Source organism: Hypomesus transpacificus, chromosome 18, assembly GCF_021917145.1.
Source record: "Hypomesus transpacificus isolate Combined female chromosome 18, fHypTra1, whole genome shotgun sequence".
Taxonomy (NCBI): Eukaryota; Metazoa; Chordata; class Actinopteri; order Osmeriformes; family Osmeridae; genus Hypomesus; species Hypomesus transpacificus.
In genome coordinates, this window is record NC_061077.1 from 4,322,197 (window position 1) to 4,348,069 (window position 25,873).

Consider the following 25,873-nt stretch of genomic DNA (forward strand, 5'->3'; position numbering starts at 1 on the left):
AACATACTGTTGACTCAGCAGCATGAGAAAAACACAAACATGAGGACAGAACCCAGAGCACATGCTGTATAACAGACCACACTTTACTGTAGCAACACAACATGGCTCCGATGTGCAGGGAAAGACATTATGATGTCTTAAATGACAATGTGGATTTATTTAGTGCATTTTAAGCCGACAGCCTGTGTCTTTTTTGGGAAATAGAAAAATCCCTTTATAAAGTTATGAACAACTCACCTTTCAATGGTACTGGTACCAATTGAAATAGTTGGAGGAATGTTTTAAATGAAGTGCTATGGCATTCTGTTGCTTTTGTGCTGATATTGGTCATATGCACATAGGTTAAATGATAAACCGTTGGTTAAGACATCTCCAGTATGCCATATTCTATTTCACACCATTGCAAACATCTTCATACAGGTTAACGTCTCAAAACAGGTGATGAAGCAAGTTATTATATTGTTTTCATGCATAAAAAATACAAAAACTCCAAAAGTGGTTTGTAAAGCATTTACAAGATATCTGCAAACTGTTCACTCATCAAAGCAAAGGATTTTTGCATGTGTATAGCTTGCATATTCTAGTGGCTATAGGCTAAGGTGTTTATTGTCCAAACAGAGGTTGTAGACCTACAGACAAAGTGGTCTTAAGCCTAAATATAATTTCATATGAAGATACAAATCCAAAGAAAGAAATCTGTGAAAATTGCCTGAAAGAACACCTTGAGATAAATTAAATGAATAGCCTAAACGCTGAGTCTAGTTTTGTACTTGTGTGGATGGAGGATATACTCTAAAATGACGTGGCAGTATAGTTTTAAACCTTTTGAAACTGTTTTTTCAAAACTTTCTTTCAGATTACACATACAGAACAGAAATTACATGGGGGTGCATTTCAGGGCAGGGCTGGAAATGCAATTCAGGGCAGGGCTGTGTTTGGCCTTGCCAGGAAATGCACCCCTTGCTAACTTTGACTAGTAAATTGCCAGATGCCTGAAACCTACTGTTGTTACTCATAGTAGTCCCCTTAATATACAGTAAGAATAATTTGATACTAGGATATACAGATCGGAAATGACAGGGGGGGAGGCCTTGTTTTCAATTTGATGTAAATGCAATTCACCACCTGCTAACTCTCTCATATTCTGACTACAGTTATCAAAAAATTTGACCTCTTGTTTTCAGGTTCAGATCCTAACCAGACAGGTGATCTTCTTCAGCTTATACATGGCAAGGACAGATAAGTCACCTGAGACACACCTGGTTGGTGTGTCAGCCATTTTCAGCCATGTAATAGGGAGGTCACATATTCTGACGACAGCTGTCAGGTCCAGATGTGAAAAAAAGTTTAGAAGGAAAAAGTTTCCAAACTTTTTTTCGAAAACATTTTCTATGCATAGGCCTAATGCAATATTTTTCTCCTGAGTGATCTTCAGATGTAATCTATCGGTTTTATGACCAGTGAGTTCCAGATAAAATATCACGAAAACCTTACGCATTTTACTGGGAATGTCTAGAGTGACACCAACATTATTTTGTTAGGCTGTAATCCGATAATGTCATAGCCCTAAATGCAAATTCGTCCCATCATTCAAGGACATTTTCGATGCTAAAGACCCAGATCCAGTTTGACCCTGTTCGTGACGTCAGCGGCATCATTTCGTTCAGAGGATGAAGACGACGGACGCCAATCATTCAGTTTATCATTACAGATTTATTTAAATACATGACAACAGGACTATGCTACTTCATATTACAAATACAATTGACGTACAACATGTGAACCCCCCTTCGTTTGTTTGCTACCGGGAGCTCAAAACTGGAAATTACGGTACTGGATGTTGCATGATTGGACCAAACTGCCTTATTTGGCCTATATATTTTATGGACCACATTAGTCTGTTTTCTAAACTTCAATATATTCTTAATATACTATTTACCTCTATCAGCTGTGAGTGTCGACCGTAGTGTAAGGTTAGCAGCCGTTGGGTAGGCTAAATCTAAATGCTTTCGTTTTGGGATGCATCGGACATCTTTAGTTTGCTACACAATAAAAGTCGTGTGTGGGAGTCATCTAATGTGAACATCCAGCTCCTTGCATGATCGCTAGATTTGTGGATGAACGAGCCCGGCTCTTGTGAATGTGCATCGGTATGCCTGTCCGCTTAAACCTTAATGGATGAATTTCTCAGACCAGTCGTAACGTTGGTATTTTAGATCCTATAGTAGGAAGTGTTTCTTTTTGAAAGAGCCATTAACAGTCATGACATCTAATTGTTGGGTCAAAGGTTAAATATGAAAAAGTAATCAATTCAATCGGCTAATTTATTGGTATTGGCAATGTTAACGTCCGAGGTGAGTAGGGTATGGGAGGTAAATATGGGTTCGGGATTGGCACTCTTCGTGTTCACAGCGGACCTTGATTTAAGTTGTACAATTAAGGCACGCGGTGAATGCCAAGAGAGAAATCCCCTAACGACGTCAAACCGGACAATGGTTTTGGAATACGCATTGTTTTACGAGTGACACTTTCCCAATCGCATGTGTAAAATAATTGTGGGGACCCTTACGCCCCAGATAATTAATAAAACAATGTATGAAAATGTATTTGATATTTCCTCTGTAGTACTTGGAATGAGGTTGCCCGGAATTTAGACTTTCCTTGGTTTTGTCCTTGTAAAAATGTTCTTGGTTCACTGCCTAAATTACATGTTAGTCCCAATAGTAAAATTGTGTTCTTAATGGTACATTGCACATATGATATATTTCCCAAGTGTTCAGACTTTTCACATTTGTAATGAAAAAGTCCATAATGAAAATATGTAAGGACATTGATGCACATTATAGAAACACCCACATTAGATTAAATAGGCTCGGCGCAATCATGGTATCTAGCTGCCAGTCACAATGATTCAAAGCAAATAAGTAGAAAACACAAATAACAGATAGTATACCTTTAATAATGACCATGATCAAATCTAAGAATGTGATAGTGACCTTTGATACAATGCATATTTAATTCAGGGGTGACTAACTTTAGTTTTCATATATTCTCATGAATCATTTAATTTCTGATAACCTTTATAAATCTGGTTTCCTTAGTAATCACACACCCTCTTGTCTTTCTCACTCGCATACAGACACACACACAGTACAAGCAGGTCCAAAATGAAGTCACACGCAGATACCATATAGAGCACTCTGGGTTTTCATACAATTGACAATAAATCATTAACATTAATCTTGAGGTTAAAATTTGAGGCGTTCTCAGTTAGCATTGCCAATACATTAAAGCTTAACGTCTCTGTGGATGAAGTGGAACGGTTATATCGACAAAATATCAACATTTTAATCCTGTTAAGGACAAGCAACAGAAATGGTGACAGGCCTGGCTTGATTTTAAAAGCAGTACATGCTACATTGTCCCCTAATGACTTAAATGGAGACCCTGTTGGAATGGTGGGGACCAGAGGAACAAAACTACTGTATGATCAAAATTAACAAGAAAAACAGACACTTAAAAGTTATCCTATTATCTGTCTTGAATCTGAACACAAAACAATTTGTTTAGTACTTCAACAAGAGGGACCTCCTGTGTGAGTGCACATTCTCCAGACAACATAATTTCCCTGAATCTTGCTATGTCACCCTTTAGATACAGTACAACAAATTTGAGGTTCATTGACACCGTCGCTAGAAAGAAAAGGTAAGGCTCCACTCTGAAAACCAAATGTCTATTTACCATATTTGCGTTGACACAACAGTGAACAATAACACATTTTTCAAAATGTAAAATGTCCCACCCCTCCCCCAATGTATTTGTAATGACACAACCACATTATCCATTCTAGTTATTTGCAGAAACGTTTAGCACAATCAACTCTTCCAAGTCACAAGATCACCCTCACATGGACAAAAATGGTATAGTATAAGTCTCTCTTGATAATGCAAAACAAAACTGGCCACATACAGTTATCAGACGTTTGTCAAGGTTCAGTAATGTGTTGTTCTCTCCTCTGAATTCAGAATAACCAATACAAGCACTTAACATGTCTCCAACACACACCACCACAAGTTGAACAGTCACTGAATATCAGCAGCATGTTTTAAAGAGATTCTCAAAAAAGGTGTACACAGACATTGTTAATCATAAGAGTGTTAGGGTGGGGGTAGCAAATGAGGACCTGACAAGCTAAAAACCTAAAACCAGAAGAAAACAAATAAAACAATTGAAAATATTTGACTGGTGGAGATGACGATATCGCACACAGAGTTTTGATGCCTGGAACCAGGAGCAAGGTGGTTCGAAGTTTAAAGTGGGCCTTTGTCATCAAAATTAAATAGAAAAACAATATTAGTTTCCAATTTGTGTCCTGTCCTCTATCAATTTTGCATTTCAGCATGTCTATTCCAGAACAACCGTTGACCAAGCTGTAGAGCAGTTTTCTATTGTTTACTCCGATTCTGGCGATCCTAGGTAGAAGGGAAGAAAGGCGCATAAGTTATCGACAATCCAACCCCCCCCTCTCAGATAAGTTGCATTGTTGATTTTAGGCACAATTGAAGTTAATTACTTGATCAAGACGAGACCGGCTCTGTATTGGGGCTGGCTCATAAGTCTGTTGGAGAAAGAGTGCCACAAGAAAATCATGGTCACATTCAAGACAAGAAATCCCCCATAGACCATATTGGAACGCAAAAAAGTAATGATTGACCTAAAGCTTAATTATGCCATGCGTATAAATGGAAAAATAATTATAATTTTCCTCAAAAATCTTTAAAGGAGCCACGGATCATTACCTTTCTCACCACCTCCTCCTCTTCTTGCCTCTTTTCATAATGAGTGAAGTCATCAAAGATGGAGGTGGTGTGTTTGTAGCTTGTGATGATCTTCAGCACCTGCTTGGCCTTCTCCAGAGGGACCTCCTGAGTGTCACGCGAGTTGGTCACTGGCTTGTTGTCGTTGTTCTCCAAGCGGATGTGGCGAAGCTGGCTATTGGGAACATCCTTGACAAACAGCCAGTCCACATCAAACTTGCCCTTCCACTTGTCCTGTGCCCAAACGCCAGCACTGGTGCCGTAGTCCACGGGCGAGCGCATCTCTGCCACGCCACAGAAGTGCCCGCTGCCGTTGACGCTGTACAGCAGGTAGACAGGGCCTTTTCCGTTCATGGTCCGGAAGGCTCCATCCAGGCGCTTGTTGCCGTGCTCTGTGCTGCACCAAATGGAGTACTTGATGGAGCGGTGGATGTCATCTTCAGAGTAACTTTTGATGATAAACACACGGCCATTTTTCAGGTTCCACTCAAACTCCTTGGGGTTGTAGCTGTGTGCAGCACGCAGCTTCTCCAGCACAGGGTGAGACTCCCCGCCAGGCCCAAGCCCTGCTGGCCCTGGAGGGCCACCATTCCCACTACCCACCATGCCAATCACTCCACTACTGTCCATACTGGGCACTCCTTGACCGTAACCAAGGTTACGGTTACGTGGGGCAACCCAGCGGGCTTGGGGGGGTGGGGGCTGGCTGTGGTTCTGGTAGGGCTGGGGAGGGGGTGGGTGGTGCTGGTGGTGGGGAGGCTGGTGCTGTAAGGTCATAGGCTGCATTTCCTGCTGCACCAGGGACTGGGGAGGAAGGGGCTGCATGGGGGTCTGCTGCATGGGGGGCTGCATGGCATGAGCATGGGGCAAGAGGGTCTGCTGCTGCTGTAAAGGGGCTGTGGCCACCTTCGCGACAGGTCCCTTGTTGTCCCAGGTGCCAATGTCCATGTTGTGTTTAATGGGTGGTGGTGGCAGAGCTCCCCCAGGAATGAGCATACCTGGCTTCACCTTGGCTTTCAGCTGCTGGGGCTTGGCCGGCTTGCTAGCGATAGCAGCCCAGGAGGTGGGCTTAGGTGGGGGCATACCCATGGGCGAGCCCCCATTCCCTGCTGCCGTCACTGCCGGTCCACCTATCACAGAGCCTACAGCCTTGACCCCTGAACCCTGTCCGGTGACGTCTCCACCTATCTTCAGGCCCACCATGCCCTGGTTCAGGCTGTTCATGCCAGGAGCCTTGTTGAGGGTTTCACTGTGGAAGCCAGTCTGGCCATCAGGTACCAGGGTGCCCCCTAGGGAACTAGGAGGGTAGCTATAGCTGCCCCCATAGGCTGAGCTCTGAGTCTGCTGGCCCTGGGAGCCACTGGTGCCCCAGGTAGAAAAGGTTGGGTTCTCTGGAAAAAAGTTAAATCTGTGGGGGTAGATGCTGTTGCCGAGCCCCCCCGGTTGACCAAACACAGTGTCAGGCATGAAGTGGTGGTCTCCATTGCTCAAGGGTCCGTAAGGGGTGAGGTAGGGGATTGGAGGGTCTCCGCCGGTGGACCAGGGGGCCTCGCTGAGGGGGTAAGGAAATCCAATGGAGGGAGCGTAGTAGCTGGACAGATAGGGATCTGTCATGGACTGGTAGCTGTTGTTCTGAAACAGGAAATCGTAGCCATTTTTTTTTTTTGTCCAAAGGCAATATTATTTATTAACTTTTGACAGAAGACTAGGACGAAGTTAAGCTGATCGATCCTCACAAACAATGTAAATAGACAAATGACTACTGCAGTCAAAAGATGGCACTGAGTCAATATAGCCACATTTTACACATATTTTTATAAATGTATGATCCTTATTGATATAGGACACTATTTAGGGAAAAATAACATAACATTGTGATTCAATTTTGGTAGTACTATCATTTTAATAGTACAGCAGATTCTTGTCTTAATCAGTCATCTTTTTCATGTTGGCGTTGACCCTATTTGTCATACCACAAATATTTTGTTGTTGTTTGCCCTGAAATTCCATATTGGTGCTTCACACGTTCACACAAACTTACCTGAGTTGACTGGCTAGTAAGGTATGGTTCAAAGTCATTGTCGTGGACAGTTTCCTTCTGATGCAGCGAACCATTTTGCACTAAATCAACAAAAAAAGAAGAGCTAGTTAAGACAGAGCATAAACAGGGGATGAAAAACAGCATTCACTAAAGGGCTACAGGTCATCTGATCTGTGCTTCAGTGGGAGGTAAGACAGTAATACCATGCAATGTGTGGTTGAGAATGGGAGACTTGTGTCATCTCCTTCAAATAATCTGTGTGCATCATAATAACATGACAGACTGACAACCACCTGGCCCTTGCTGCCAGACAGGCCTGACCTGAAAGTGAATCAGACTGTGACCTGCCCACCATCAGCAGATTCTGTGTGAGTCAATGCTTGTGTCAATGTGTTCCTGGTTGGATATTCTGGCAACCAAATGCCTCCCAAACTGTCTGACACACAGTTAGAGGCTAGTCACAACATCATCAACACCAATTAACGTCATGGACAAATGACAGTGAATAACCAGAGGGTGACTCTGTAGCCTTGACTCAAAGTACAGATGATCAGCACACACTCAATCAATAAGCTTTTATCCAAGGAAATTAACATTTGTGCAAATGAAGTGTGCTTGCACATCAATTGATTCTAACTCATTTGCAAATCAAATAGTCAGTGAAACAGCAACTGACAGAACATACAAGGTATATATGGAGCGTTACAACCAGGGGAAGACTACAATCCTGATATCTTAATGTTAACCAGCTATTAGTAAATTAGCTAATTTAGGGGAACACTGGGTAGCTGTCTCATGTGATTGCTAGTTAGTAGCTACACTGGAATAATATAGCTAGCTAGTTTGTAACATGAGGTGTAGCTACAATAATTCACTTGTGGCTACAACTAATGATCTCCATGTACAGACTCACCTTTAGATGCTCCTTTTGATCTCTGAATTCCAGGGGAATCAAGGACAAAGAAAATAAAAAGAATATTCAGTTTTACCAGAACTAACCGTCCTATTAGCTCGATTGTATTACCAACCCCTCACTAGAAGATAGCTAGCAAACTGACAGTACATGTTAAGATTGCAAGCAAGGAGTTCATGTTACAATGGCGTAGGCAGCCAATCTAGCTTAGTAACAGTTATATCGTTTACTGGCGATGGATATAGATACTGTAGCTAGCTAGCTAGCTAACTGTCAACTTACTAGTTAGACATCTAGCTACACGTCTAGTTATTCATTATTATATATAGATATCACAATATAGCTTACAGTATATATAGCTATAAGTTAAATAGCTGGCATTGCTAGATTGCTTTCCTGGCCTATAACAAACCACATGGAACAAAAAAATAGCTAGTATGCAAGTCTGTTGCAAGAACGTCCAGCTTGCATGACTTGGTTAGTGTTGCTTACTCGCTAGCTGGCTAGTCGGGTTAGTTAATAGATTAGCTAGAGAGCTAGGTAGTTGGCTGGTGCCAGTCCTAAGCAAAATGTGTACTCCTGAATACCTGAGGGTCAATGCTCGTGGCAGACATAATTCATCAAGCAATTCTTAGGAGTCTCGCGGAGCCTTGGCAGGTCACTGGATCGAAAACCGTGTTTCTTTAGCTAGCTAGCTCACTGTTCAGTTATCCGGGGCTGTGCTAGTCTAGCTACCAATGCAAGCCAAGTGTTTTTCCACTGTCTGTGGCTAGCTACGTATTCCAATCCAAGCCACACTTCCACAGTTCAAGTCGCCGTCCGGTTGGCTCGGATTCAATGTCCAGAACACGTATATCCGAAAATGTCCACCAAATGTACTTTTTGGATCATGTAGCTAGCTAGCTAGTGGCTTTCCACAGTCGTTTCTTCTGCTTGTCCTTTTTAGCCCAAAGAGATCCCTGGAGTTAGCTAGCTGTTCCATCCGGGCTCCGGCGCAAACCCAGTCTTGTCTTCACGTAAAAAAAAAAAAAAAACTAAAGGCAAGTTGAATAGAAGTTCAAGGGCACCATCAGATTACGTTGATCTATAACCTCTTCGTGTATTAGACGCCTCATCAAATCCAAATATACTATGTAACTACTAAACCAACAGTTATAAAGTAGGCTATTAGTATTAGGCTCTTTGGATTAGGACAGCATGTTATGGACAGTATGCCAAGCCTAGCCTATAATAAAGCATGCAGTTCACAACCAAAGATTCAGGCCTTGAATATTTGTATCTGTTTTGTAGCAGGCAGGCTTGGGCCATTTTCCCGTTGCTCAGGTCGTCACTTCAAATTTTGTTATTGACTTTGTCTATTAGCCTAAACACAATATTTGTTATGCAGAGTCGTTTTTGTAACTTTAAGCCTTGGGGGTGGCTTGTCACATTTCGGATAGGTTATAGGATCAATATCCAAACTGCGGCCTGTTCCCCTAAGACTTGGACACAGGTGACAACTGTCATTCAAAAGGACCACACTAGGCTAAATTCTGGATCTAGTGAATGACTTTTCTGGAACGCTGCATGATATAGGCTACTGCGCAAGCCGTTGCCACAGCGGGATGAATATATTTTCCAGTGGGACAGCCGCGCTCTCACCGGTTCAGTCCACTATGGAACTTAAAAGGGATGACTGGCAAAGGACCGAAGGAGAAAGAAAACATCACAAGTCTCAGCATGACGGATGACAGAAGTGCGATGTTACATATTCTGGAGGAACCCCGGATGCGCGCAGAGGAGGAAAGACTTCGAACTTTCCAAAACTGGCCCGTTGACGCACCAGTTACTTCTGGTGACCTTGCTAAAGAGGGATTCTTTTTCTCAGGATCCGGGGATAAGGTTCAATGTTTCTGCTGTGGTGGCATTCTTAGATATTGGGTTCATGGGGACAGTCCACTTGTTGAGCACAAGAGGCACTTTCCAACCTGTAGTTTTGTTTTGGGGAGAGCCGTGGGTAATATTCCATTATACGTTGCGCCTGGGTCCCCTGACTTGGTTGACGGTCAGTTGTTGAGCCAGCTTCAAAGGATGACCGTGGATGACCAAGGAGCGGCTGGACAGGCAGTGTACCCCGAGATGGAGGGTGAAGATTCCCGACTGACCACCTATCATAACTGGCCCACAGGCGCTTCGGTCCAACCAGATGTTCTTGCAAGGGCAGGGTTTTTCTATACAGGTGCGTATCAGTTGATGATGGGATGTTTTGATGGTAGAGTGTATTGAATTCCATGCATCCATGCATTATAGTCAGTTTGATTGTTGCCAGCTTCTTCTTTCACGGCTCCAGGCTTTCAACTATTTCCTTGTTGGATATAAATTACATACCCTGCAAATGATCTATTGGGTATTCAGAACTAGCCAAGCAGGAGCTGTGGTCACTGCTAGAGAACCCCCTTTGTGAGCGAGTTCACTGGACAATAGTACAGCTGACTCATATGTTTGTGGACAGAAAAAACTGGACAGAGCGAGGGCTGCATAAATGAAATGGTGTCACCAACATTGCATGAGCTTCATGTTTAAAGTTGACCATACAGACATGAAGTATTAAAGAGAAATCGAGGGAACCTCTCTTTTACATGTTTGTCATAATGCTGTGTGCATCTGAATACACAGATATCATTTTGGGTAGCCAACAGGAATTACTATTTTGTTATGGTATTGTTACCTTCCTCCAGGTCATGGTGACAATGTCAAATGCTTCTACTGTGATGGAGGGTTGAGGAACTGGGAACCAGGGGACGACCCCTGGCAGGAACATGCCAAGTGGTTCCCACGGTAATGTACATTAATAACACTGTATCATCATGACTTTATCCCATAGAATAGAGTAGGATCAAATAGGGCTAATATGGCTGCGTTTTTTCTCAGATGTGAGTTTCTGATACAGACGAGAGGGCGGGAGTATGTCAGTAACATTCAGGACAACCACTTCCACATTGGTGAAACCGTGGTAAGCCCCATCATCTTCTATCATCTTGCTGTGGTCCCAGGCTCAGCTGGTGACCCGCTGTTCTCGGGGCAAACAGGCCTCCAACTTGATCATGATCCAGCCCACACCCAGATAAAATCACACTATTCTGTTATAGATTATGGTTTAATTTTGAGTTTTTTCCCCCCAGGGTGGATCTCAAATGCCCATAGCCAGAGACATCAACTCAGGAAACGGTAAGTCTAATGGCAGTGAAGAGACTAATACAAAACGGAATCTTCTTAGTCACCATATTTGTTTATAACTGTTCAAGCTGTAGATTTGTACTGTAGACCAACCTTTTGGAGTCAGGAATTTAACAGACACAGGAAATAGTCAGCATTAGATTTACCCCTAAAAAAAGACATAACATTCCCGTCTTAATGAAATCACTGGATGATCTGCTACCATGCTAACCTGTCAACTACAAACACAATAAAGATGTATTGTCAGGGAATCCAATACTTGGTTGCTCCCTCATTCAAATGGGCACCTAATCATGGATGGTGTTTGTATGATGAGACCAAATCACAAATACTGCCCGTTTCAGCTGAATCTACTAAAAGACAAATAGATCCCTCCACAGGGCTTCGCTCTGTGGGTTGGAGCTTTATTGAACAGCCAATTTGTGAAGAGTATTTAGTCTCTGGACCACTTAAACATTAAACACAATGTGGCATCCTCTTTTTTGTTCAAATATCCAATGCTTTCTCTTGGGTCTGTGTCAGATGTGGGAGGCCTGGCAGCTTCGTCGGCCATGCTGTCACCTGTAGTTCAGACGGTCTTGGGGATGGGCTTTGAGGCCAGCCTGGTGGAGAGCCTGGTCCAGACCAAGTACTTACTGACTGGGCAGCACTACATCTCTGTGTCTGAACTGGTGACTGACGTCCTGCAGGCAGAGGATGACGACAGGCAGAGAGGACCACAGAGCAGAGGTTTGGTGTTACATTTCCCCAAACAATACCCCAGAGGGCAAAACCACAAACACTTCTCCTGCTGGATCTCGGCTGGATCTTTTCACAAATGCCCATTAATGCTTATTGACTGTTTCTATTCTGCATGTTTAAAATCTGATTTGTGTAAATCTGATGAACTCGTCAGAGAGAAATATTGATTTCAAGTTGTGTTGATGCTACCATGTTCCACCTTTTGTTTCCTGTTCCAACCAGAGCCAGAGGTTAGACAGGGACCCAGCACAGGAGGGGTGAGGACACAGACACTGGGCAGGGAGAAAGGTCAGAGCACAATATGAACACACACACTTTGATTATTCTTTCCACTCTGTGCTTATTCCAAGGTAAAGTACTTCAAACACATGTGATGTGTGTGTGTGTGTAGCAATGAGGGAGCCCAGTCCAGAGGAGCTGCTGCGTCAGTTGCAGGAGGAGCGCACCTGTAAGGTGTGTATGGACAAGCTGGTGTCCATCGTCTTCATCCCCTGTGGACACCTGGTGGTGTGTAGCGACTGTGCCACCAGCCTGCGCCACTGCCCCATCTGCAGAGCTGTCATCAGGGGCAGTGTTCGGGCTTTCATGTCCTGAGGCACACTACTCACCACAGTACCAACAACTAGCATGTGCGTATTTTGTCAATCATATAATTTCCATAGTCTGGGGTCTGTTTTGAATGTTCAAACATTTAGGAAAATAAAACAGCGTAAGGAATAAGTTATATAGAGGGCTACTTTGAATACATGTTTTGAAAATAATTTTTTGTAGGAAACAGTGTAGTGTGTTATTTCATGATCATTCCAGAAACATGAGCCTGTGTCTGACTTCAAGTTACCTGAGTACAACATCTACATTTACTTACATTCCCTTTTTGATTATTAGCTTTCAGATTACTTTCAACGGGAGAGGACAACTGCACCCCTTCTAAATAGTCATGTTAGCTTATTAGAAGAATCATCTCAGGATACTAGTTACCTTACATTTCCATCTAACCTAAGTCACTCTGCTGTTGAGATTCCTATTCACACCACCAACACAATTCTGTTAAGATGTCTGTGTTTGATTTCAAGTGATAAGAATAAACATATGTGCAGTGTATGAATACTAGTGTTTTGTCTTTACTGAAATCTTTGCACACATGGGAAGCATGTGATCTAATCAATTTGACAATTCATTTGCATAACATATACACAGCACCACATTCCTCCCACAAACAAACCAATGTCGTTAAAAGTACACATTTCTTATTTAATAGCAAACAGCTATTTACATTAACGCAAATCACTGTGTTGGCCAAATCGGATTACACCACTGGATCACATGGATCTGGGACTACAGAGGACATTAAACATAGGAGAGAGTCCTATACAATGGAACAGAATGACCTACAAACGAGGAATTTATTTTCAGTTATACCCAGTCCTCAACCACCATCCCAACTACACTGTAGCTGTTTCAGTTTGCATGGATGAGCTGGATTCCAAGTTTACCTGTGTTGATACATGGGACTGTTCAAGGATCTCTAATATTTGGCAAGATTATAGGGCTAGTGTTTGCTACTTAGTAATAACCATGGCCATAAACATTTAATGAAAGTATTGATAGACCTATTAGTTGTTGCAACATTAATATTGCACATATAAATGTGACATTTTGACCCCAAACACCTACAGTTGCTTGCCAGTTAACTAAAATATATGTACATTACAATGTGTTAAATTTGTGTTTGAGCCGAAGTTAACAATCTTCACAGTGACAAGTCACCATAAAGGTCAATTAAGCAAGTTGGAATACATCAGTGATTTTCAAACTTTCAGTCTAGACGAGAAGCTTTGGCAGTGAACACAACTGACCATCACACATGGATGTTTACCGCAGGTGTTTAGACAAAGAACAACCAAACAGTATGCTTCTCATGTCCTCTGTTCAAGGACCCTTTGATGAAGTAAAAAGCATAGCTTTGATTAAAAAAGGCTAACCATTGCATTCATATCACAGCTGAAACATTGCATTGTCAATTTAATTACAGGGGTTGAACTAAAAAGATGTAGATGAAGCCCTATGTGTTTCTGAATGGTATCAGGAGTAAGACTGAGTGGGTCTAAAGAACAATCAGACACATGCAGAGACATTAAAGACTGCAGAGGTCCAGCCAATGATCAGCACACCTAGAGACAACATTCATAACTGTCCACAGACTGACTTATTATATAAAAATCATAAACAAATAAGTATGGTAAAATAAAAAGATTACATTTTCATAAAATAAAATGTCAGTAGCCTTTTTAACTTTACATCATCAAACTGAGCACTAGGGGGCAGTAGTGACTTACATAAGCAGTAAGGCAATAAGGGACGGTCAAGTGTTTGGAGAAGTTACTGGCTCAGACCACCGAAAGGATGTCACCGATTGGTCAATACATGACAAATGCTTTTATATGCAGCAGATCTTCCAGCTACATTAGAACATGTCCCCATCCATGTTTTGTGAATTGCATTTACAAGTTATGTCTATGTAAAGTATACACACACATTGTATCATATAAAACCTCTAAAAACATGCGTAATCAGGAAAATATCAGAGGCAAATCTATGATAATGAAATGATTGTGTTTGTTTATCTTATTTGTTGGTTCTGCTATACTTTTGCTACTTTTATAATGACATACAATTAACACTAATTTACACTCAATTAAATGTATTTGTGTGCAATATGGACGGTAGCTACACAATCAGATCACATAGGTTTGTAAATTGAAAAGAACAGTTGGTCTGGGTAGTTCTTACAATTTGGCCATCTCCCCAGAGCCAACCCAGTTAGCCACCAGCCAAAGTATAACATGAACAAAACTTTGCACACTATATGGACACGTGTATCCCAAATCCATCAACTCTTAATGATAAAATACTGCTTCTGGCATGGATAAATGAGTCCCAGCAGGTCGATAACCCTGAAAGGGGGGCTTGTGCCTGGTACTGTTATACATTAACTCTCTAAAACTGAGTATTCCTGATGGTTAGTTTGCAGTCATTTTAGTAATTTCTTACCGAGGTTCTATTTTTTGACAGCGTCCCCACAAACAAACTCCTTCACCCTCCCCCCTCTTCCTGCCCTGCTTGTGTATTTCCGTGTGTAGGCCCTAGCCTAAAGTAAACAGCCAGTCAGCACACAAAAGGCTCATTCCACAACCTCCACTGCAATTCAGCTTTACAGTGATAATCTGAGTCCAACCAACAATAACATGCTGAACCACAGCCAGTCCAGCAGCCTAGACAGTCTCAGCGCAGGAGTGCTGAGCTGTACACATTTATCACCCTCTAAGAGTCTAATGGATTTACCAGGTCCCTGTCTGATAACATTTGTAATGCAGGGTAAATAAAATATGTATTTATTCTAATGAAACAACACAACACGTCATTGTTACACTGTGGTTAAATCCCCCCGGCCCTCCCTACGTTCCCACTAAACATGGAGGTACAGGGTTCTCCCGGCAGCGCACCAGCAAATCTAACACGTTGAATGTACTGAAAAGATGAAGTTATGGAATGGAGGAATGTCTGGTGTTCCCTGGTGCACTCTAGGACCGGGTCAGAGCAGCCGTTTTGTGTCCATGAGAACCTGCTGTGTCAGCTCCCTCCTGGACACGGCCTCATTTACGTAGACCTGAGGGAGACACGTCAAGTGAAAAGGGTGAATGACAAGTAGGTAACACACACACATCCCAGTGGATCTCATTTGAAATTGGTCTGATTAAACTTTCAAGAAAGATGTCCTGCTAATAATTTATTCACTTCCATTACAGCATGAAAAATATTAACATGCCAGTACTGCACATTCAAATTAAGTTTCCGGCCTAATTTAATACTGTTTTATTACATAATCGTGAATACAGAATTATTTTCAGATTGTGTTGAAAGGCTACAATACCTGCTGTTTATCCCTGCTGGAAGTCCGCATGCACACAGACACATACCGCATGCCGACACACACACACACACACACACAAACATAATGCAATAGAAAGTCTCTGCCTTTGTAATCTTGTTGTGTTGATCTATCCAGACACATGAATAGATTTTCACTATAACGGAGAACAGGAGTGTCATTGAGGACTTGGCTCAGGGCTTGACCTGCTTTCTCCCAATCTAAAAACTGCCACTGACCCAGATGCCATCACACCACGGTGCCACCCATCTACCCTCATTACTAATTACTGGCTTCTTAGGCCACAGTCCCAATGCATATCCGACAGATGTATTTAGGCCTCTGAATACCAATTTGCACTGCTAAAGGAGATATGCCTTGCTCATCACTTCCTAGTCATGAACATGGTGACAGCATTGCAGAAAACAGCAAAAGAATACAGAACACAGATTTCTCTCTGATACGGGGCTAATGTGTATAGACACACATCCTGCATATCTACACTCCTAAAGTCACACCAATAACACATACATATGAGCATGTAGTACTACACACAAACACACACGCGTACTTACAGGTACATGGGCTTTAACAGGAGGTGAGATGGTTTCTCATTGACATGGTACAGAGGGAATGGGTCAAATCCCCCAATAAAATCGACTGAAAACAAAAGATTAAATGCAAAAATCAAAACAGACAATGATAAAAATAAATAAATATATTTCCAAATGACGGCACACAAATGAACGTTATGGAAGAAACAATAAGACAGTGAAGGACAAATAAATCTAAATGAATACAAGTGAATGGTATGAGGAGTGAATTAGATACAGTAATAAGACAAGAGAAGAAGGGTATGTGGCATATCAGATATACCCCCCAAGCCTGTATCCTTCAACTCTCTGTTTCCCTCTCCCTGTTTCCATCTCCCTGTTTCCCTCTCCCTGTTTCCCTCTCCCTGTTTCCCTCTCCCCCTCTGTCTCTCTCCCCCTCTGTCTCTCTCCCCCTCTGTCTCTCTCCCCCTCTGTCTCTCTCCCCCTCTGTCTCTCTCCCCCTATGTCTCTCCCCCTCTGTCTCTCTCCCCCTCTGTCTCTCTCCCTCTGTCTCTCTCCCCCTCTGTCTCTCTCCCCCTCTGTCTCTCTCCCCCTCTGTTTCTCTCCCCCTCTGTCTCTCGGGGTGAAGTTGACTGAGATAGAGTGCAGCGTCAGAGAGCGAGGGACGAGGCGAAAGTCATGCAGCTGTCAAAATAAGCTCTTTATCGCCCCAAAACAGAGGGTGACCTTCACTTAGCCACAGACCCAGGGCTGAACTTGCATGCTTATTTACTCTGTAAAGAGGCAGTGTAGAAGTGTGTGTCTGTGTTTGTGTGAAAGACAGAGAGAGAGAGAGAGTATGACAGCTAAAACAGGGACTGTATGAGCTTGAAAGGCATGAGGGCAAGAAACAGAGAGAGTGTGGGGTGTGGGATAGGGAGTGTGTCACTTTCACTGACAAGGGGTCAACAATATCAAGTCAAAACAGGCAGAGCAAATAAGCAGATGCACATATTCATTAAATATGGGCCTCCAGTAAACACCAGCAGAGGAGAAGGAACTTTTGAACCCCAAACTCTGTTGATCTAAATCTAAGTTTCAATTCCTTTAGCTTCACACCCTCACTGGCTCATACATGTGTGCTCACACACAGGTGCTATGCAAGCATATGAACACAAACTGCACGTCTGGGAGGATGGAGCTACCGTGAAAACTAGCTCAGTGCCAATAGTCACAGTTTTAACTCAACTGCAGTTAACTGCAGTTTTAACTCAAACTCACATATCGTAATAACTATGAACCTGTCAGTTATTACAGATGTGTGTGGGTCTTTGTGCGTCTCTGTGTGGCAACAGCCATCATCCCTCCATATATCTATGGCCTCTTATCTACTCTCCTCTCGTTAACAGTAGTTCCAGGGGATTTGTTTGCGACAGTGACTCAGCAGAGGAGCAGCATAATTAACCGACATGCTAAGGCTAGCTTAAGCTAATGCTAGACGGGTAACTCTTTGACCTACTTTCCAAAGAGGATTTTCCCCATCGCTGGTTCTGCCTGGATATCTGCTAGTCTCTGATAACTGTGCCTAGTGAACACCCAAATGCCTTCTTATACACACATTGTCACACACATGCCAGAAGAAAAGCACAATGGAAATACAGCATAAAAAAAAACTATAGCTGTCTATATTTTCAGCAAAGCCTAAACGCCAAGGAGACAATTTTTAAGCGGATACGTGACGCCTATTGTTCTACTCTTCCTGGAGTTATATGGCAGTAAGCGTGTTGATTAGTTGTGAGGTGTGTGCTTACGTGTTTGTGTGTATTTCGTCTCAGTATTCTGTCCGCATGCATCTTAATATAAAACACCTTTATACCTTTGAGCATTGGTTTGTTCTTTTGTAAGAGTGGAGCAAAGTCTGCTCTCCTCTTAGTGCCTCTGACTTCTAGTGTCGGGGTATTCCCTGTCTGGCTAGACGAGGGATACAGTTCTCTGGGCAACAGAACCATTTCAGAATGAATGAGATAGATTAAAAGACCAATGACCTGCTACACACTACTGACTTGATTAACTACAGAAGAGAAGGGGTGATCAGAGACACACACACACAGAGAGACAGAGAGACAGAGAGACAGAGAGAGAGAGACAGAGAGAGACAGAGAGAGAGAGAGAGAGACAGAGAGAGAGAGAGAGAGAGAGAGAGAGACAGAGAGAGAGAGAGACAGAGAGAGAGAGAGAGAGAGAGAGAGAGAGAGAGAGACAGAGAGAGAGAGAGAGAGAGAGAGAGAGAGAGAGAGAGAGAGAGAGAGAGAGAGAGAGAGAGAGAGAGAGAAAGAAAACTTTCCAGACTAGCAGAATAGTTTGCAGGAGTTCAAAAGAATCTGATTCATATACATCCTCATTTCATCTACTTGCAGAGAAACTCTCAGTGGACACCAAGAAATGAAAGTAGAGAGAAAGTAGAGGAGAAAAAATAGATGTAAAAGTTCTGAGCGAGAGGATAGATGCTGATGAAGTCAGTGCTGGAGCCTAGCATAATCTGCCACTTCAAATGAGTGTGGAAATGAGACTGGCAAAGTGCTTTTGTGAGAGTGAGTGAGTGTGTATGTACGTTGGAAAGAGGAGAGAGAAAAGATACACTCACACACACACACACACACACATCCAAAAGCCTTATTACAATAACAAAGAGCTAGTGGAGGGGAGCTATGTAGCAGCATTTCAAATCGGGATGGGACTACTGAATAATTTAAAACTGAGAGAAAGAACTGTCTTGGCCTATAACCTGTCTCTCTGTTTCTTTACGCAGTGTTGTTCCTGTTGTCGTCATCTCTCTACTTTTTAAACTCTCCTTCTCTGTGTGCGTGTCTCCAGAGTGAGCGCCGGTCCCTAGTGCCCTATCACAAACATGCTCTGTCCCAACTGTCCACACGACGGATGGCCGGGCCTCCCAGGTCACAAGGAACAAAGGGGAAACGGAAACTGGGCTGATGGAAAAAGTCAATTACCTTTTTTGATGCTAACTCCCCCCTGCCAAAACAGTGTTGTCCTCTGGGGATTACTTAGGGGTTATTAATTATGAAATGGTACAGACCACAGCTGGGGGAAGGGTCTGGAGCGGTGGTGAACAATCACAGCAACTGAATCTATGGTATTTTACCCACTATTGAGGTACTGGTCCTCTTGTGGCAATTCCCTAGTAAACACACACACCCCTCATCTCTCGTCAACGAAACAGACATTGTCAGTTGGATATCTTGGAGAGAGAAACTGTTTTGTTGAGTATGTGCTTATGTATGTGGCTGTGTGTGCGCGTTTGAGGGACTGAAGCATATGGCAGATATTTATGACTCATATTGACCCAAGGATGAAACACTTCCTGCCACCTGACTGGCTGACTCTCAATGTGACCTGTGACCTCAGAGCTGTGAGGTCACTGCTACCGGAGCCTAAGCTTGTACTCAGATGTGTTCCATTCCTTTTTTCTTCTCCCCCCCTTTTCTCTTACCAAGCAAAACAACATCTTTTGGATCCTGCGTGTAGATCCGTAGTGGATGTGGAGCATAAACATACCACTGCACACCTTCCTACTAGCTTAACAAGCTCTACACTACACACACTAGACAGTGAAGGACAGGCACTTGGGGAATGATGTAAATGGGGAGGATAGATTGACAAGTGTGTGTGAATGGGTCAACAACTGAGTGTTTGTATTAGGGGGCCGTTAGAAAGTAGTAAAAGGAGTAAGAAAACACTTTCATTCTCCCTCTATCACCCTAACTGCCAAACCACACCCTGACAAGAGACAGCTGGGTGACAAATGAGAGACATGTGGAGACAGACAGACGGAGAGAGAGAGAGACAGAGGATGGAAAGGAATGGAATGGAGAGATGGGTGTGGAGGGTGAGACACCAGGCTCCTCTAGTTTAGAGAGATGGACCCCAGCTGGTGTGGGGGAGGGGAGGTGAGAAGACAGCATGAAAGACATTTAGCTCCTAACCTACCTTCATCTCCCCTCATTGTTCTACAAGAGTTAGGTAAAGTGCACTGTAAGGTTAGGGTTTAGGTGAGCTTCTGCTATGTGTGTGTGTGTGTGTGTCGTTGTGGTACTCACAGCTGTCCTCCTCCTCAGTAATGGCGCTGACAACATAACAGGCATACACAAAGCCCAGGAGCTGAAAACACAAACAGTTTAAATTAGTCAGACAATTCTCTGTGTGTGCGTGTGTCCCTTAGTGGAATAAAATGTAGGGTAAAAAAGCAGTCAGATCTAAGTAAATAAATTACTCTGTTAAAAGAAAACAAACAAACAAACAAACAAACATGGGGGTATACTATACTATATAGACTACTACTATATAGAGAAAGACATGGGTATGCAAATGAGTTTGAGTGTGTGTTTCTGGGTGTGTGTTCTTGGAGTGGGGGCTCATATTGCAGATGCTTGACGATGTAGCAACAGGAAGTAACGAGATGTTCAAATGATATGGAACGTGAAATGATCAAACAGTTTCATTGCAGAAGCATGCTGACTGCTCATTTACACAGTCCAAGTGGACGGCAAGGCCTTCAAACTGCCCATCCAGGGTCAGCAGGAGGGACTGTGCGCGAGTGTGTGTCTCTGTATGTGTGTGTCTCTGTATGTGTGTGTCTCTGTATGTGTGTGTCTCTGTATGTGTGTGTCTCTGTATGTGTGTGTCTCTGTATGTGTGTGTCTCTGTATGTGTGTGTCTCTGTATGTGTGTGTGTCTCTGTATGTGTGTGTCTCTGTATGTGTGTATGTGTTGAGAACAGAACAGCCCATGTTACTGGCAGATGGCAGTCATCAACTCAGAGAAAGACACAGAACAAGAGACAGAGACTCACTATCCGTCCCACAGCTGGCAGTCTGCCATGAACATCAGACCAGCTCTGGGCACACTGCCCTTTCCACTCACACAGTGGGCAGAGAGGCACGATGAGACTGAGTGCTTGTCTATTTGCATGTCTGTCAGTTATCTTTTCTTCTTAAGTCCAGAGAGCAGCTATCTGTAATACTGGGTGTATTCTGCCTTGTGTTTTATAATTATTTTAATGAGAAGACATTGTAAAGAGAGATGAATGCAAATACATCAAATGGTGTCCTTGAATGACCCTGTGTTTGCAAACACTGTTTAGATGAGGTTATGTATAAGGACGGGCTCCCTGAAGCACCTAATTGGTTGTCTTAGTACTGCTATTAGTGGTGGGGAGGTGGAGGTAGATTTGCATGTGTATTAAGCTGGTGTCACACACAAGATGGTGTTAGCAGCAGGGGGGCAGAGACAGCTTTAGATTTCCATCATCTGTGTGTGTCTGTGTGCAAGTGTCATTTTGTGTCGTCTGGGGGCCAGTCACAGCAGAGTCTGAGGATGGGGCCTGAGGATAGAGTAGATGGGGGATAGAGTAGATGGGGGATAGAGTAGATGGAGGGAGACCAAACCAGCAGCCATTCTGTGTTTGTGTGAGTCCATATGTCGCATGGTTGCTTTCTGTGTGAGAAAGAGAGAGACAATAAGCCCCTGCCGATGCCACCAAACAACCAAAACAAACTGCAGGTGACTGAGGATGTTACGAGTTGGCAAAGATGTAGTGGACTGGGGAGGTTACAAACGGCCCCAGACATGGGTCAGTAAAGAAGACAAGTAAGGTTATAGAATAGCAATTCCCTTTAAGCTACACTTCCCCCTCTGAGTAAATACAGGGCCCTTTCTGTAAGGACAAGTGACATTTTCACCTACATCCTCCCTACCTCTAAATCAAGGGTCTCTCTCCAACCTCTCTCCCTGACACACACACTCGCATACTGCCGTCTCTTTAGAAACCTGTGGAGTTCAGAGATTGTTCAGCCAAATGAATGTCAGGTTAATTAAGCCAATAAAAATGGCTGCTCTCGTCTCCTTGCCTTTCAGCTGTGCCCCGGGCCTGTGTCAGCGAACCAGACTGGCATAACTAATTTCCTCTCCTGCCGATCACAGGTCCCTCCCTTTATGTGTTTCTTTCTCCCGGGCCTCTCTCTTTCCATCTCCCTCCAACCACCACATCCTCGCCCCTGGTTTAAGCACTGTAGGCATCAACCTATGGGCGTATGTGAAGCCCTCTGTGACATGCTTGCGTGTAAAAATTTGATTTGAACCATACCTCTCCCTTCCTTTCTTCTCGCTCACTTTCACGATGGACCAAATGGGGAGTGCCTCTCTTGACAGCCCTCTCTCTTCTCCAAGCCCCGCCCTCTTCGGGGGCTTGGGGGGGGGAGGGGGGGGGGGTTCAGGGCTAGCAGCCGGGGAGGAGAAGGGGAGCAGAGGGCGAGGGACAGGAACGCAGAGGGAGGGGTCGGAGGGCTGGGGCGGAGAGGATGAGCGCGAGTGTAGGAAAAATTCTACAGTCATTCCCCCTTCATCTATTATCTAGAGCAATGTTTATCAGAGGAAACAGACTTGACAGAATACAAGCAGATCTTCTGGCCCTTTCCTCTCAGGATAGCCGAGGCAGCGATCCTCATGTCTACCGCTGGAGTAACTACGAAACTAGCAACAACCCAAAACACAGAGTCAGATAATCATGAGGGCACACACACATACATACATTGAGCAGAACCCCAGCTGCTAAGCTGAAAGAGTGCTATTTGCATGGGCTAATGAAGGTTAGTCTTTGAACAGCATATTGGAGGCCAGGTAGACAGAGACGTAATCAGCTCTGGCATCCCCTGATACTCAAATCACACACTCTTTGCTCTGAATAAATCAGTTGAGTCTCCAGAACTACCTAACTAATCATCAGTCCATTTCCTTCGACTCAGTAGTATTCAGAATTCATCAATATATCTCTACATCACAAGGACTCCCATTTTAACACACATCTAGTGTAATACAGACCTGTGTCTATGTCTAAACTTTCACACATTGAATAATTTGGGGCTGTGGTGTTCTGGTAAAAACTTCTCTGTGTGTGTGTGCACGCGTTTGTGTGCCTGTGCGTGTGTGAGGGGAGGTTTGTATTGATCTACAGGATATTCAACACACTATAGATTGAATTCAATTTCAGGAGAAAACTGCCTTAAGTGTTGATTAATAAAAGGGAATTCATAGGCAATATGAGAGAGAGACAAAGTGAGAGAGAGAGAGAGATGGAAGGAAGACAAGGAGAAAGAGAGACAGGAGTAAAAAGATAGCAGGGAGGTGTGGAGGGAAGGAGGCGGTAGTTCTTTCTCGCAGCTTAATTACCTGGCACTGACTGCCTGGCGAGGAGGCAGCTTCCCCGCAGAGTCAAAAAATTAGATCACCCATGTTTGTGTGTATCTATGTATATGTGTGTGTGTGCTTAGGCATGTTTAATGACAGACAGAATATGATGAGATTGGGGATACAGAGACCACATCCATCTACGCTCATCTCCAGCTCATCTCCTCCACTCACACGCTGACACACATGCAGATGCCGAAGGAGCACAAACACACACACACACACGCACGTATGCAAACATGCAAATGCACACAAGCGCGGGCACACGCCTGGGTGATTTTGTTTGGTCTGGCTGCCTGGAGAGATAGTGTCCAGATCAGGTCTGAGCCAGTGGAAACATGACAGAATGGAGAGAGTAGAGGAGGGAGAGCTTGGTGGAGGTATCTGGAATCACAGAGATCACACCCTCTGTATCCACAAACAGTTCCACCAACGCAGCACTACACAAAGACGTGAAAACTGCAGCATTGCAGATTTTTCTTTTAATGTAAACTGTTTCCCCTTAGATAGCAGTTCCATCCACTTGCCTCTATGATGTTAAACAGAGCTTATTTTACAGAGCAATTAATCTGAAGTAAAATCCATTTCCTCCAAAACAGATGAACAATTAACGTTCTCAGAGGACCAGCCTTTGAAGTTTAGTCGGAAGCAGTAATGTTCTGATGTTCAGTGAATAGACATGTCACAGTGTCTCCAGTACTCTGCCAAACTACACCAGCCTCTTCTCAACTTCCCTTCATCCCTCCCTCTCAATCTCCGTCCTGCCCAATCTAACTAAGAACTGCATTAAAGAAAGCTTTATAGCTTAGTCCTGTTTAACGCAGTGGTTTGGAGTACAAGACTCTAAGCTCAGCACTGTGCAGTTGTCCAGTATAAAGACTCAGTAGTGACAGGCAATACTGCTGTTCCAGTCTTAGTGTGTGTGTGTGTGTGTGTGTGTGGAGCGGACAGCAGAGGAGTCATCGGGAGTTGTTGTTTCAGACTGACGCTGTTACCGTTCCTGTGACACACGCCAGCTGAGCACAAACAAACACACTTCCACTTGGTATCTCAGAGGTCGCAGCGATCAGTGCTGTCAGAAACAAAAGAGGAACCAATGACTGGATTATCAGACTCCTCCCCCCGTGAGCTGCCCTTTTCAAATCAGTAACCCCCTTTTCTGTTGGCTTGAATTAAAACACACACACACACACACGCCTGGAGCGGCAATCACAGGGGTCACTCCATTCTAGGCCTCTTGTGGGCCAGGACCCCTAATCATTCGGTTGCAATTATCCACACTTCCCCCTCCAGCTAACACTCTAAACACGTTTCTCAGCTAAAAAGGGCCACTTATTAACCATCTGTCAGTAGAGACAGATAGATACTGTACAGAGAGGTGGTGGGAGGTATGGAAGACAGAGATACAGCAGAGCAGAAGGAGAGGAGGGAAGGTTTCCATCTCTTACATCACCACCCCCCCCCCACACACACACACACAGACCATGTGAAGCCCGTCCCAGTGAATAGCAGGGAACACTCTGAGGGTGAAGGTCTACACTTGGGAGGTTAATGAGAAGCTGCTGTGTGTAAAGATGGCTTTGACAGCGCTCAATGCTAATATAGATAATGGGGTGTTTTATAAACACTAGACAGAAGGTAGGATCTTACTACTTATAATCCACCTAACAATGACACAAGACTTGAATTTAGCACACCCACCCACAACTATACATCTTCCTGCTTTCTCACACACACAACCATAACTACTGTGACCTTTTCTTTATCAATCTCAGACAATCGTTTTCTCAAATTCAGGTTTTGTTGAAACGGAGGAGGGGATACGAGAAAAGAGACATGAGGGATGAGTAGATGAATGAGGATAAACGGCAAGCAAGTGATGTTACACAAAAGATTATAAACCACAATACACATGACTGGATTGTTGAGTGCGGAGTGCTGGTATGGAGCAGCACCATGAGAGAGACCGTCTGTCCTCAGCTGCACTTCTGGAACACATCTCTCAGAACTACAAACACTGGCTGGCTGACCAGCTGGCCGGCAGACTGACTGACTGGCTGGCTGGCTGACCAGCTGACTGGCTGCTATACCGTCTTCACTGGCTGTGCCAAGAACCACATTTTTCATCTTAATGAATATTTCTCCTTGGAGTCTAAATATTTAATTGTCTTTCAAAGCGACCTTGTACAACTTACACAAAGACAAATGGCCTCCTCCTCCTCCTCCTCCTCCCTCCCCAGCCCCTGTCCCTGTCCCTTTCTCTCCCTTCCCCTTCTCTATTCCACAATAAAGGAAGGAGGGAAAACCAAAACAACTTTTGGCTAATCCCAAATGGCACTCTACTCCCCGCAGTGCACAACTTACTTACTAGTGTAAGAGGGCTCTACAAGGAGAAGGCGTTACTTGAGACATACAGGGAGATTT

At 43.7% G+C, this 25,873-nt stretch overlaps 3 protein-coding genes across 5 annotated transcripts in view; 1 reads left to right on the forward strand and 2 right to left on the reverse strand.

Moving 5' to 3' along the window:
* Positions 1-1,746: 1,746 nt before the first annotated feature.
* Positions 1,747-8,768, reverse strand: LOC124480431 (YTH domain-containing family protein 1-like). 2 transcript variants are annotated; one of them, XM_047039743.1, is made up of 6 exons: positions 8,359-8,767; positions 7,772-7,793; positions 6,859-6,938; positions 4,800-6,449; positions 4,574-4,618; positions 1,748-4,472 (listed from the first exon to the last, which is right to left on the reverse strand). In XM_047039743.1, exons 1-6 carry the CDS (start codon positions 8,383-8,385, stop codon positions 4,446-4,448), a joined length of 1,851 nt encoding a protein of 616 aa, XP_046895699.1. In that variant the 5' UTR covers positions 8,386-8,767; the 3' UTR covers positions 1,748-4,445. The 2 variants fall into 2 exon arrangements, with proteins under 2 accessions (XP_046895700.1, XP_046895699.1); XM_047039744.1 differs by lacking the exon at positions 7,772-7,793 and having other exon boundaries at positions 1,747-4,472; positions 8,359-8,768.
* A 508-nt stretch (positions 8,769-9,276) lies between these two features.
* Positions 9,277-13,703, forward strand: birc7 (baculoviral IAP repeat containing 7). The gene is made up of 8 exons (XM_047039745.1): positions 9,277-9,989; positions 10,489-10,588; positions 10,682-10,763; positions 10,933-10,978; positions 11,510-11,716; positions 11,951-12,016; positions 12,120-12,357; positions 12,614-13,703. Exons 1-7 carry the CDS (start codon positions 9,443-9,445, stop codon positions 12,320-12,322), a joined length of 1,251 nt encoding a protein of 416 aa, XP_046895701.1. The 5' UTR covers positions 9,277-9,442; the 3' UTR covers positions 12,323-12,357; positions 12,614-13,703.
* nkain4 (sodium/potassium transporting ATPase interacting 4) overlaps positions 12,998-25,873 on the reverse strand; it is a 28,956-nt gene continuing 16,080 nt past the window's right edge. The window contains exons 5-8 of one of the 2 annotated variants that reach the window (XM_047039746.1): positions 20,305-20,365; positions 16,232-16,316; positions 15,660-15,675; positions 12,998-15,395 (exon numbers count right to left, since the gene is read on the reverse strand). In XM_047039746.1, the coding sequence (XP_046895702.1) occupies positions 15,321-15,395; positions 15,660-15,675; positions 16,232-16,316; positions 20,305-20,365 (237 nt within the window). In that variant the 3' untranslated portion in view covers positions 12,998-15,320. The remainder of the gene's footprint in view (positions 15,396-15,659; positions 15,676-16,231; positions 16,317-20,304; positions 20,366-25,873) is intronic. The other variant, XM_047039748.1, reaches the window with a different exon arrangement.